This window comes from Alosa sapidissima, chromosome 3 (genome assembly GCF_018492685.1).
Source record: "Alosa sapidissima isolate fAloSap1 chromosome 3, fAloSap1.pri, whole genome shotgun sequence".
In the NCBI taxonomy this organism is placed as follows: Eukaryota; Metazoa; Chordata; class Actinopteri; order Clupeiformes; family Clupeidae; genus Alosa; species Alosa sapidissima.
Genome location: NC_055959.1, coordinates 33,961,912 through 33,975,973, shown reverse-complemented (window position 1 = coordinate 33,975,973; position 14,062 = coordinate 33,961,912). Strand labels below are relative to the sequence as shown.

Sequence of the window (14,062 nt, the reverse complement as noted above, 5' to 3'; positions counted from 1 at the left end):
TTTTTTTTATATGAAGCCTATTGTTAAAATAAAATAAATTAGTTGCAAAAGTTCATAAAGTCTGAGAAAGATTCTACCAAGCATTATTAAAGCTGAAATGTAAAGAACCGTAGTATTCTATCTCAAGAGTTCTGCAATAAGTTTTTGTCATTAGTGTGCAGAATTAGGTGAAGGGAACAGAGAGACATATCAGAGAGACTCTCTTTTAACATCTGAAGGAAATCCAGCAGACAAATTGTCTAAGCCTGGGCTTTATTGGTACACAAATATGATTCCAAAAAGATTTGGAAAAGTGTTCATCACAACAAACATAATCCAAAGACTCTATATACAGGTTTATCCACACTTACGTCATCACAAAGGGACCAAGAGAGAAGGACAGCTATAAAAATAATAATTATATTCAGGCTAGGTTTTTAAAAAACGGTCATTTTTGTGTATAAAATCAGAATTGTTGCTTTTTGATATGTGTTGTTTGTGCGCAGGTGATCAGAAACGTAGCATGTAATTGTATGTTTGTGTGTGTGTGTGTGTGTGTGTGTATCGCTGCTCCCTCCTCTCTCACTGGCGAGACATCATCTGGACAAACTCTGCAGAGAAGACAAACAAACAACAATGATGAGTTAACATTACGACAGCTGATGCTACACTTTTATTACAGCATGTCCTAGACAAACACACTCACACACACAGACACACACACACACACACACACACACACACACACACACACACACACACACATACACAAACGTACACATACACACACATACACAAACGCACACATACACACACACACACACACACACACACACACATACACAAACGCACACACACACACACACAAACACATAACACACACATACACACACACAAACACATAACACACACACACACACACACACACACACACACACACACACACACATACACAAACGCACACATACACACACACAAACACATAACACACACATACACAAACGTACACATACACACACACACACACACCTCTGCTGGGGTAGATGTCTGTGAATACTTTAGAGTTAGCTATGTTTTTATTGCAATGACAATACCGCTTATGTTTTTGCAGGTGATTACTTGATTGTTTGATTGTTTAAAGTTTGATTTCTGTCAAATTGTCAGCCAGATTAATCAAGCTCAATATAATCTAATTTACATGAAGATTTACAGTGTTCTAGCAGTAAAAACTATGTTTTTTTTGGTTCATTTTGACATCTGATGTTATATTGAACATTAATCTGCAGTGTGCAGATAAATATATATATATATATATATATATATATATATATATATATATATATATATATATATGCAGTGTATAACTACTGTGCTGTGGAAACCACTCACCCTCGAAGTCGACGGTGCCATCTCCGTTGTCGTCAGCCTCCTTGACCACGGCGTCGATCTCGCGGCGACTCATGTGCTCGCCCATCAGCTTGGTCATGGCCGCCCTCAACTCCTCCGTCGTGATCTCCCCATCACCGTCCATGTCGAACTACACAGAGGTCACAGGTCACAGGTCAGGGGTCATAGAGAGAGAGAGGTCAGGGGTCATAGAGAGAGAGAGAGGTCACAGGTCAGGAGTCATAGAGAGAGAGAGGTCGCAGGTCAGGGGTCATAGAGAGAGAGAGGTCATACTGTAGGTCACAGGTCAGGGGTCATAGAGAGAGAGAGGTCGCAGGTCACAGGACAGAGAAACTTCAGCCTGCCAGGAGCATTAAATCAACTGAAGGGTTTCATTGTTAATCTGGCTTTCACTACATTTCCCAGAATGCTATTGCTGTTAGGGAGTAGAGAAGAAGAGTTCTGCGATGCAATATGTGTTTTGAGTAGGTGCTGGAGAATCAGTAAACTGTCTCAGTGCAAACTTGTTTGCCTTTGAGATTTTATTATCCTATAACAAGAACCCCTGCAGCGGATTTCAAGGTTGACATTTAAATTCATTACATCTCACTGTCTTTAATGCAAATGAAACACCTGCTCACCTCTTTGAAAGCGTCTTTGAGCTCCTTCACTCCGATCATGCCTGCAGTCTCTGCCAGGAGCTTTGGTGCCATCAGCTCCACAAAGTCCTCAAAGTCCACCCTGCCTCCCACTGACAGAGGGAGAGAGGGATGGAGAGAAAGAGATGGAGGGATGGAGAGAGAGGGAGAAGGAGGTAGGTAAATAGTAAAAGGAATATAACAACATGTTTGTGCTTATAGTCTTATATGTGCTTATACGTCTAAGTGCTTGTTTGTGTGTGTGTGTGTGTGTGTGTGTACGTGTTTGTGTGCATGTGTGTGTGTGTGTGTGTGCGGGCATGCGTGCGTGTGTGTGTGTGTGTGACTTACGGTTCATGTTGATGTTCTGGCTGAGCTCGATGAGCTCCATCTCAGTGGGCATGTAGCCCATGGTCCTCATGAGGTTCCCCAGGTCCTTACAGCTGATCAGGCCATCCTTGTCCTTATCAAACTCATCAAACGCCTCACGCAGCTCTGACAGAGAGAGGGAGAGAGAGGGAGGGAGGGAGAGAGAGAGAGAGAGGGAGGGAGATAGAGAGAGAGAGGGAGGGAGATAGAGGGAGGGAGGGAGAGAGAGAGGGAGGGAGATAGAGAGAGAGAGGGAGGGGGAGGGAGAGAGAGGGAGAAAGAGAGAGAGGGAGGGAGAAAGAGAGAGAGAGGGAGGGAGATAGAGGGAGGGAGGGAGAGAGAGAGGGAGGGAGATAGAGAGAGAGAGGGAGGGGGAGGGAGAGAGAGGGAGAAAGAGAGAGAGAGGGAGGGAGAAAGAGGGAGGGGGAGGGAGAAAGAGGGAGGGAGATAGAGAGAGAGAGGGAGAAAGACAGAGTGGGAGGGAGAAAGAGAGAGAGAGAGGGAGAGAGAGAGGGAGAAAGGGTGGGAGAGAGGGAGGGAGGGAGAGAGAGGGAGAAAGGGTGGGAGAGAGTGAGGGAGGGAGAGAGAGAGTGAGTGAGGGAGGGAGAGAGAGAGGGAGGGAGAGAGAGAGAGAGGGAGGGAGAGAGTGAGGGAGGGAGAGAGAGAGGAGAAGACAAAAGAATGATGGAAATACAGACGAGGAGGTGAAGGGAAATGAAAGAAGAGAAGAATGAAAAACAGGAAACAGGATGAAGAACAGGACAGAGGATGAGGAACAGGACATGGGATGAAGAACAGGACAGAGAATGAGGAACAGGACAGAGAATGAAGAACAGGACAGAGGATGAAGAACAGGACAGAGGATGAAGAACAGGACATGGGATGAAGAACAGGACATGGTATGAAGAACAGGACAGAGAATGAGGAACAGGACAAAGAATGAAGAACAGGACAGAGGATGAAGAACAGGACAGAGGATGAAGAACAGGACAGAGGATGAAGAACAGGACATGGGATGAAGAACAGGACAGAGAATGAGGAACAGGACAGAGGATGAAGAACAGGACATGGGAAGAAGAACAGCGAGGAGAGGAAGAGTGGAGAAGAGGAGAGGAAGAGTGGAGAAGAGGAGAGGAGAGGAAGAGTGGAGAAGAGGAGAGGAGATCAATTGAGAATTTAGTGGTACAGACAGCTGAATGCATGAAATTTACCAGATTAAAACTCAAACAAATTGCAGTCTCTGAACTCTGAAATGTATCTGACATTCAATCTGACAATGATATGTCATGATGTTATACGTTTTGAATTGTGCCAGTTGCCCCCTATATCTAACTGCTACCATAAAGTGTTTATTTGGGAAAATAAAGAGATATAGTTTAGTCAAAAAGGTAAGTGATCATCATAATCATATCTGAAGCTACATTTTATATTCACCTTCAATCTTATCTGCTAGTAGTGTTATATATAATTTAGACAGCATAAATAGAAGGTGATAATCACAATCATAACTATTGGTTTAGTTTCTGAATTTTATATTTACCTTCAATCTCATCATCTGCCAGTTCTCTGTCCTGTGAAGAAGAAGAATTACATTATGAGGAATCCCGTCACTCTGTTCCATTTTGAAAAATACGCTTCCGAGCTAATCACTGATATGAATTACTTGCATAAACACAATTCTTGTAACATATTCAAGTATTTGAATTTGAGTTTCATTCCCCCTTGCGCATGATAATAACCAGAATTTTTTTTCAGTGTGTTAGGTTATCCTTAACATCCCAAAAACATACATTAAATAAAAGATATTTCACGTTCAAATATTAGGTTTGTTGTATTTTTCATGATGAACTATACAAACACATAATATGTAATTAAATGTATTCAGATGGGAAAAAATGAAATATGAATCTCTTAAAGATTGTTTTCTGTTGAATGAAATAAATAGTATCCCACAGTATCAGCCAGCCCCTAACGTGTCTGTCCTGTTGCTGCAGACAAGGCACTTTATAAATAACGTTAACTTATAACTTATAACTTAAGTATATATAAATAAAGTATACATAAATAAAATGTATTATTATTTGTTACATGTTTTTTATGTTTTGAAAAGGCGAGGTACTTACTATCTTTCCTCCTCGGATAAAAATGCACGCGGCCCCAAGGCTCATCTCTCCTGCGGGTGAGAAGGTTGCGGTGACGGGCTGAGACGGATGTGAAGGTCACTGAGACGGACGTGCAGGTCCCGGTCGAAACACAAAGGTGGCCGCTGGTTGAAGGGATGTGCAATAAACAGAGACAAGCAGATGAAATGATCCTTAGTTCAACTGTGTAGCATGTGGTGAGATTACACAGGATCTTACACAGAACATCACTTCAATGCCCAGCTGTAAAGTATTCTGAGAGTGTGAGTGTGAGTGTGTGTGTGTGTTTATGTAATGCAGTCGGATTCTATGTTGTAGAGACCGGTTATGCTGTAAACAGCAAATCTTTTTCTCAATCGCTGTTTCAAAGCAGTGCACTTCTCTAGCATGTGACTTTACACCAGATTTATAAATCTAACAATAATTCCATATGTTTTGCCGTTAAGATCACAGAAAATAATTTCATGCAGTTTCTCATAAAACTGACAGTGAAGTTCTGTTAAGTTCTGTTCTGTTCTGCCGTTAAGATCACAGAAAATAATTTCATGCAGTTTCTCATAAAACTGACAGTGAAGTTCTGTTAAATTGTTTAGTTGAATTGGAACTGAATTGAATTATATATATATATATATTCTCATGTTGAATATTTGATATGCCCACACCTGTCTCTGTTATCCTCCTGGTCCAGTCCCGGCAGGTAAAGCTCCTTCAGTCCTGTTGGCTGTCTCTCTCTCTTCTCTCTTTCCTCTCTTCTCTCTCTCTCCCTCTCTCTGTCTCTCTGGTCTGTCCGTTCTGCTCTCTGGCCGAAGACACTCTGAGGAAAAGACAGATGTGCACGCAACTCTATAGCCTCTTTAGCTTGATGGGGAGGGTGGTGTGCGTGTGTGTGTGTATGTGTCACGTATGTGCATGTGCGTGTGTGTGAGAGAGAAAGAGAAGGGCGGGGGTGGGGTGAGGGGGGGGGGGGGCAACAGCAACACATATCCCAGACACGGATTCTGAACCCATGCTCAGGATAAAACCGAGCATGCTCAGGATAAAAATATCCCCCTAAAATTATGAATTGCTTCGCACTTAGCAGGCAGATAGGTAAACGGGCCAACTCAGCCTGGAATTAAAACGGCAAAAAGCTTGATAAGAGGATTATCAGAGGACACATAAATATCATTACTTCTCACGGCCATAATGTACTTCTGACTGCAGGTACAACAGTTAGTGGGCCAGCGCTTTCTGTCTGGGTCGGAGCACGGACAGGACTGGCCTGGCCACACCAACATCACACAGTTGCCCCAGTTACTGCTGCTGCCCCTCTGAGGGTGACTGTCTGGGCAACAATCCTTTCACCGGGGGGCACTTTTCTCCATTTCTTTATTTAACAAGTCTACATAATTAAATCAGTATTGCTTGGTGAGCGAGTTCATCCTGGTTTGACTGTCTGGGCAACGCAAAACATGTTTGATATTGTCCCATATAAGTCTCGTTAAGTGTTATTCATGGGTTTCATCAGGTCCCTTTCCACAGGTGTATAACATCAAGCGCCTTGATTATCAATGCAGACTGCATGGTTCTTGATTAATACACCTGTGGAAAGGGACCTGATGAAACCCATGAATATACATAACTACTACTTCAACACAACAAATGTCAGTACACAGGTGCTACAGGATATATGAAGGGCATTAACATGTCATAATGAACAGTTACCATATTAGCAACATGTGTAGACTGCAGATATTGTCAGATGTTTATTTCATATCAGGAGTCTATGTGAGATCATAATGACACTATCAACAATTTGAACAACTGCTCTTCTCTCTGTGCACACAATGATATCATTTCATCTAACGGACATTAGATTTATAGATGTCTGAGGGAATTAATCAGACAAATGGGATGATCCTTTATTTACTGCAAATCGAAATCAGTCACCTTGATATAGGCTCTTTGAAGGAAGAATTAAGGAGAATGACCTTATCTGTCTCTCAGTGAATCAGCATGCAACACGCACACACACACACACACACACAGACACACACACACACACACACAGACACACGCACACACACACACACACACACACACACCCACGCACACACACACACACACACACACACATACACACACACACACACACACACACACACACACAGGCAGGTTAGCTGAGTGCACTAGATTAAGTTTAGATTCACTGTTTAGTGTTTAGTGTACACAGCCAGCTGACCCGTTTCTCCAGTGCAAGCATTGTTAAGGGATTTTTTCAGAGGAAAAAAGAAAGAAAGCTCTTGCTCAACCCATAGCATTAGCCTTGCACATCTGTTCATCCCCCTGTGCGTGACTCTTCCGGACGAGGAAGGATGCACTTGTCCTCTGAACAAGAGGAAAAGGTCACCTCAGTGCAGAGAGAGAGAGAGAGAGAGAGAGAAAGGTAAAAAACTCCTAAATGGAAGGTGTGGGAGGGGTGGTGTTGTCACAGTGTTTCCCCACAGATCAGAATACACAGGCATTCACACACACACACACACACACACTCAATCAGTCATCTTCATTACTTCATTAACGTTATTCTCTCACCTATCTGCCACTGTGTGTGCAGAGTGCATCCATGGTGACGACCTTTGCCCTCCGCGGCGCCGCCCACATTCCCATTATATAAATGTGTGGTGGCTCCAGAGCCAGGACCTCTGGACAAAACAAAAACTGGAGAAAAAAAACACAAAAATCTGTTTGCATAAGAGACCTAATCCATGGCTCCGGCCCAAGCTAACTTAGTGCAGATTTGGTCTATTTTAGCAGTGTGTCCAGGGTGGACCAGGGAGTTACATAAAGGACAGTGATTATGTCTGTGTGTGTGTGTGCATGCGTGTGTGTTATGCATTACACACCTGTTTGTCTGTGTGTGTGAATGCACATTATTTACCTGATATGATTATGTACCTGATTGTGCATATGTGTGTGTGTTTGTGTGTGTGTGTGTGTGTATGTGCATGTCCCTGTGCTTGTGTGCATGCCTGTTTGTTTGTGTGTGTGTCTGTGCGTGTGTGTGTGTGTGTGCATATGTGTTCATATGTGTGTGTGTGTGTGTGTGTGTGTGTGTGTGTGTGTGTGTGTGTGTTCGTGTATATGTGTGTGTGTGTGTGTGATTGTATGTGTGTGTGTGTGTGTGTGTATGTGTGTGTGTGTATGTGTGTGTGTGTGTGTGTGTGTGTGTGTGTGTGTTCGTGTGTGTGTTTGTGCATATGTGTGTGTGTGTGTGTGTGTGTGTGTCTGTTTTTTGTATGAGTGTGTGTGATGGCAGAAAAGTGGTGTGGGGTAGATTGAGGTAACCCAGGCAACAGTCACAGTGTGTGTGTGTGTGTGTGTGTGTGTGTGTGTGTGTGTGTGTGTGTGTCACAGAGTACATTGTGTACACAGTGTCATTTAGCTATTTTGTTGTTTTTATTGTTTTTATTGTTGTTGTTGTTGCTTCCCTCCCATTGTTGTTATGATTTATTTTCACTTCATTATAGAGCAGATATAGTCCACATCTACCCACAATGCATCTTGGCTGAGTGTTTTTATCAGCATGTATGTGCACAGTTCCTGTTTTATCCAAAAACCAGAGGCATGTGACAGAGCACCATACACACAACCCAAATGAACAGATTTAGTTTACCATACCATAACACTGACTTTTCAACAACATACAAGATATAGTGCAAGTCTATGTATCCCTGAGAGGGACAAACACCGAGTGCTCATTAATGAGACGTGTGTCAGCACAGTGGTGTGGGGATTCATCTGATGTTTACATCTCACTGTATTCACAGCCAAGCTTCTTCACTCAATGCTTCAGAATATAGTCTATGTTGTTAGTTCAGAATAGTCTATAGATGATGTTCTATAAAGAATTCAGAATAGTCTAGATGATGTTCTATAAAGACTTCAGAATAGTCTATAGATGATGTTATATGAAGAGTTCAGAATAGTCTATAGATGTTGATATATGAAGAGTTCAGATCATGTTCTATGAAGAGTTCAGAATATAGTCAGATGTGGAGAGAGTGGTATTTAGCGGGTTTAGAAGCGAAATTATTTGATTAACGTATAGTATGAGTGCATTCACTCACCATCGCATTCACTCACCATCGTTATCTCATTTTTGACGGTGTTTAGAGGCTTTTGCATCTGAACTCTTCATAGTTTATATGTCTCCAGTTTGCATCTGAACTCTTCATATATAGTTTAAATGTCTCCAGTTTGCCAAGTCATGGCCAGTTGTGGTGCTGATCCATCCCAGAGGGCCTTATTCTCCAGGTCCTGTAGCAGTCATTGGCGTCTAACCATATTAAAGGACCTCATGCTTTCAGTCTGCAGCAGAAGAGTTTGATGGAGGTCTGACATGCTGTGATGGTCTCCCCAGAAGAGTTTGATTGAGGTCTGACATGCTGACCATGCTCATTACCCTGCTCATTCACACCAGATCCTGCTCATTCACACCAGATTCTGCTCATTCACACCAGGTCCCGCTCATTCACATCCACTGCCCTGCACATTTACCAGATTGGCATATTCCAGACCCTCTGCCCAGTACATATACCAACTTGGCATTTACCAAAGCGTCTGGCCACAATATACCAACTTGGCATTTACCAAAGCGTCTGGCCACAATATACCAACTTGGCATTTACCAAAGCATCAAACCCTTGATTCCCCTTTAGGACTCTCCTTCAGGCTGTGTGCATCACTACACACAAGGGAACATCTGTGATGAATGGAACAGTGTGCAATAGTATATGAGTGCAGTTCTTAAATAGTTTTATAGTTTGCAGCGAGTGATGCATGTGGACATACTTTGTAATAGGATAAGTTCCACATGTTTAATGCAGTTTTTCAGACACTTTGGTTGGTTTGGTTAATATAGGGTGGTTGAACAGCAGTGTATAATGGTTAAATAGGTTGAAGTTTGAGTGAATGTTTATGTTTGAGAGAGATCCTTGTGGATACATTGCTGTTGTTTCCGGTGGTTAAATAAGAGTGCTGTTTGCCATGTTTAGGTTTTGAGCAGAGGGTGATTTATGCACAGATGGAACTCCAGCAGAAAAGCATTTCTCCGGACAGTGGATAGGATTTGCGGAAATATGGAAACATGAAAAGATGAGGAAACTAAATGAAGCGCAAGAGCGGGATTATCTGATGAGAGAGTGTTTTAATTGTACTCCATGCCATGCTCTCTGGCCTGGGTCATCCAAGGCATTCGTTTGATCTGAGGGGGCGGCCTTGATTACGTGGAAAACATTAATTACGTGGAAAATCGAATTAATACTCAAAGAGAAGGGTGGCTGAATAATCTCACAGTGCCGTTGAGTTGTATGAAGAGTCACTGCCGCCTGTGGATGGATCAGTTCAGATTGTTCATCAACATTTATTTTTTTATTTATCCTTTATTTTCCCAGGTGAGTCCCATTGAGATCTTACATCCTTTTTTCCCCAGGGGAAAACCCTGGGATCTCTTTTTCCCCTGGGTGCACCTCTACTTCCCAGGGATGGATTACTGCACGGGCCTACCGGGCCCAGGCCCAGGGGCCCAAGGGGTCAGGGGGCCCTGAAGCCCAAGCCTTTACATGGAATCATTGCCACAATATCAACAAATCAGGATGTAGGCTAAATTAACTATTTTAGTAGGCTAATTAAACATTTTCTGGTGTTTGCCTGTTTAATTTTAACATGTTTTCTCTATGTTTTCTAACAATGCCTCTAAACAACACCAATATTATACCCTGACTGGATTAACCGAGTGTGTGTTGTGTGTTTGTGTGTGTGTGTGTGTTTTGTGTGTGTGTGTGTGTGTGTGTGTGTGTGTGTGTGTGTGTTTGTGTGTGTGTGTGTGTTTTGTGTGTGTGTGTGTGTTTTGTGTGTGTGTGTGTGTGTGTGTGTGTGTGTGTGTGTGTGTGTGTGTGTGTGTGTGTGTGTGTGTGTTTTGTGTGTGTGTGTGTGTGTGTGTGTGTGTTTTGTGTGTGTGTGTGTGTGTGTGTGTGTGTGTATGTCAGAGAGAGAAAAACCGAAAAGGTTGTGTGCGTGCAACAGCGTGCACAGCAGAGTTGTGTGCGTGCAATAGTACTCAAAATTAATCAGAAAATGGATTCATAACAGCTTCATAACATTTCATCAACATGATTTTATGTTCTGCACTCTTTTAAGGGGTACAAATCCTAAATTGTTGAGTTAGAAACAGCTTGTGTCTATGTGTCACAGTGATCTAAATTTCAACAGCCACATGAAAGCGATAACTAAATCAGCTTTTTACCACCTCAAAAATATTGCCAAACTTAGAGGGCTGATGTCAAAAGATGATTTAGAAAAACTCATTCATGCATTTATCTCCAGCAGGGTTGATTACTGCAATGGACTTTTCACAGGCCCTCCTAAAAAGACTATCAAACAGCTTCAGGTGATACAAAATGCAGCAGCTAGGGTTCACACAAAAACAAAAAGAACTGACCACATTACTCCAATTCTTAAGTCCCTGCACTGGCTTCCAGTCACAGAATTGACTTTAAAGCACTACTGCTTATAAATCACTAAATGGAGCAGGACCTTAATACCTCTCAGACATGCTTCAGCAGTACACACCATCCAGACCTCTCAGGTCTCAGGAGAAAAACCTGTTAGTAAAACCTGCTGTTAACTAAACATGTTGAAGCAGCTTTTAGCTGCTATGCGGCTCAGCTCTGGAACCAACTTTCGGATGACATTAAAAAGGCCCCAACTGTAGCCAGTTTTAAATCTAGACTTAAGACCAAACTGTTCTCAGATGCTTTCTGCTAACTGCACTGAGTTATAAATTCTGAATCTGTCTTGAAATGTATTCTACCTTGTGTGTTTTATTTTGCCTTTCTAATAATTCTCTGTTTTTAAATGATTTTACCTTGTGCGTTGATTTAAAAAATATATTATTACTATGATCTTTACCTTTTAAACTTTTCTTTCACTATTGCCCTTTTATGATTGTATTTCTTATTACTGTTTGCTTTTGTTTATGTAAAGTACATTGAGCTCTGTGTATGAAATGCGCTATATAAATAAACTTGACTTGACTTTACTTGTCAGCTAAATAAATTAATAAATTACATTTTACTTCACTTCATAAATTAGAATAAAAAACAAATGGGAGCTAGAGATGTAACATTATGACGTTTTATTATACCCCTCCGCTGTTCGCCCTGTCGGGACTTATTTTCCCCATAATGACCGGCGTTCTATACATTATCCCTTACGTATAACATGCAATGATGACACTGACTGCTTTTAAGTGCTTGCTTGATTGCTGTCATATCTTATCTTATGTAAGCATGACAACATGTTTGGATGGATAGGTCATGTTATAAAACAAGCGAAAAAATGTTCATAGCCTACTGATTGTAATGCGATGTAATCTGATGCCCCCCCCCCCCCCCCCCCCCCCCCACACACACACACACACACACATACACCAGAGCGGTAGAAAAACAGAGTGGCGACACTCCCATATACTTCCATAGGAAACAATGGCGGCGCTTTTTCAGGGCTACTACGGCGTTATGCAGAGCTCAAAAGTTCCGAACTTTGACATTCACGGCTTTAGCCCCATTCACTTCCATTGCTTTCTGCCTGATATTGTCAGTGGTAAGTAGACGAAGGTACGACGTTTTTTCAATTGGCATATGCATTTCCTATACCAATTGCACTAGTAGATACTGGTATTGTTCTTTGAGGTTTTTGTGCTGCTTGTTTAACTGATATTTATTGCTTAAATGTTGACCGACATTTTAAAGCCAAAAGTTAGCCTGCAAACCTTGATGTGGAGAGAGGCTAGCTTAAAGATAATGTTCCTACGTCAATAATGAATTTCAGACAAAACACATTTGGTTAGCCTATTGTAGTAGGGTAACTTTAGATGTCAACAGGTTTTTATTATGTTTATAATGCTATATTTTTCAAACCTGATTGCGTTAGCTTACTAGCTTACGTTAGCTAGCAGTCAGCTCATTCACATACATAGTGTTAACGTTAGACATGCTATGAGGGTGAACACGAACTTTATCTTGATAAAATACATTTCATACAGCATGGTAACTCTATATTCAGATGTGCTAGTTATCAATGGGTTTGTGATTAACGCTCTTCAGGTGAAAAATGGATGAAATGAATGTGATTATTGTCTTTAAACAATTGTTTAAATTGTAAATTGTCTTTTAGATTAGCTTACTAGATGGCGAGTTTTATGGCGTTATGAACTGAACCGTGGGCTGAACATGACATGAAGTAGGCTAGCGTCCACGACTCGTGAACGAGGGGATTTCCAAACGGGACAGTGGCACAAGCAGTAGGCGAGTGTGGCACGAGCGTGGTCGTGGGACAGTATAGCGTCTGTATAGTACCCCACAGTAGGAGTTTTTGCTCCAACTGATGATCGGTTTCAGTTCATTTAGTTTTCAGTAATTTTACATTTCGTGTTGGTGTTCTTGGTGTAATAATTTTGATTGCTTTATCTGCCAAGTAATTTGTCAAATACATAGCGAAGTTTGCATGGAAGAGACTGAGGTGACAAGAGGGCATTGCCTTTCATTAGGTCAGTGATCTTTGTAAGTAGGACAAATGTCTTTTTTTGGGTAACTGAAAAGTGTAGTCAGGTTAATAGGGCATAGATCACTCAACAAAATAACATTCTTCATGTTATTGTTATATTTTTTTGGACTTGTGGCACCCCCAACCAGCCTTGCAAATGGTTGGCTGTGTATGGGTATGTAAAACTCTTGCTGGAGATGGCCTCTTGCTTAGATTTCTGCTACTTACTTAATGTGTTGTCCCAAGTATACACTGAGTGTTACCTGCTCTGTTCTCTCCCTCCATTCTCCACTGTGCCTGTTCTGCTTATCCAGGACCAAGGATGCAGAGGACAAGAAGGGTGTGCGATATATGACTGGAATGGTCAGATAAGATCATTTTTTATGTTTGAGGTCCACACGATGGGGCCCTTACACAAACGGAGTTGTGTTGATCCAGCATCTTCCACACCTCCCATAACACTCCCGACTCCAGTCAAATGTTGCATCCTCCTTACCATGTCCCTCTTATAGGTGTACAGAGTCGGAGGGCTACCCATCCCTTCCACATTGTGTCTTTTGTGTAGTTCACACACGTGTTGTTCAAACTTGAGACTGAAATCTTTTTATTTTTTGGAAACCTAAATGAGTGTCAGACCTCCTTTTTATGTTGCAATGTTACCATACCTTCCTTCACATTTTTTTTCGCATTTGTTCCTGTTCTTGTTTGAAACACACATTGAAAACTTAATAAAAATTCTATTGAAAACATGTATCAGTCATCCTTGTCATAGTCTCACCAGCCGGCTGAAATATAAGTTATAAGTATTTTATTGAAATAGGTGATTGCTTATTGAGTTACAAGTGTGTTATTGAAACAGTGGGTGTGGGTATCTTGCAGTATTAATCAACATTTTCCAATTTAAGTTGTTATTGATTCTTATTTAGCCTATGTGTTTTTGACATGTTTATGGCTTAGTCTTAAAAT

The 14,062-nt window shown here is 41.6% G+C and overlaps 1 protein-coding gene across 1 annotated transcript; it reads right to left on the bottom strand.

Moving 5' to 3' along the window:
- Positions 1-256: 256 nt before the first annotated feature.
- cabp5a (calcium binding protein 5a) lies at positions 257-5,295 on the bottom strand. The gene is made up of 7 exons (XM_042086341.1): positions 5,176-5,295; positions 4,496-4,638; positions 3,913-3,943; positions 2,355-2,498; positions 2,007-2,116; positions 1,369-1,516; positions 257-590 (listed from the first exon to the last, which is right to left on the bottom strand). Exons 2-7 carry the CDS (start codon positions 4,538-4,540, stop codon positions 562-564), a joined length of 507 nt encoding a protein of 168 aa, XP_041942275.1. The 5' UTR covers positions 4,541-4,638; positions 5,176-5,295; the 3' UTR covers positions 257-561.
- Positions 5,296-14,062: the final 8,767 nt, after the last annotated feature.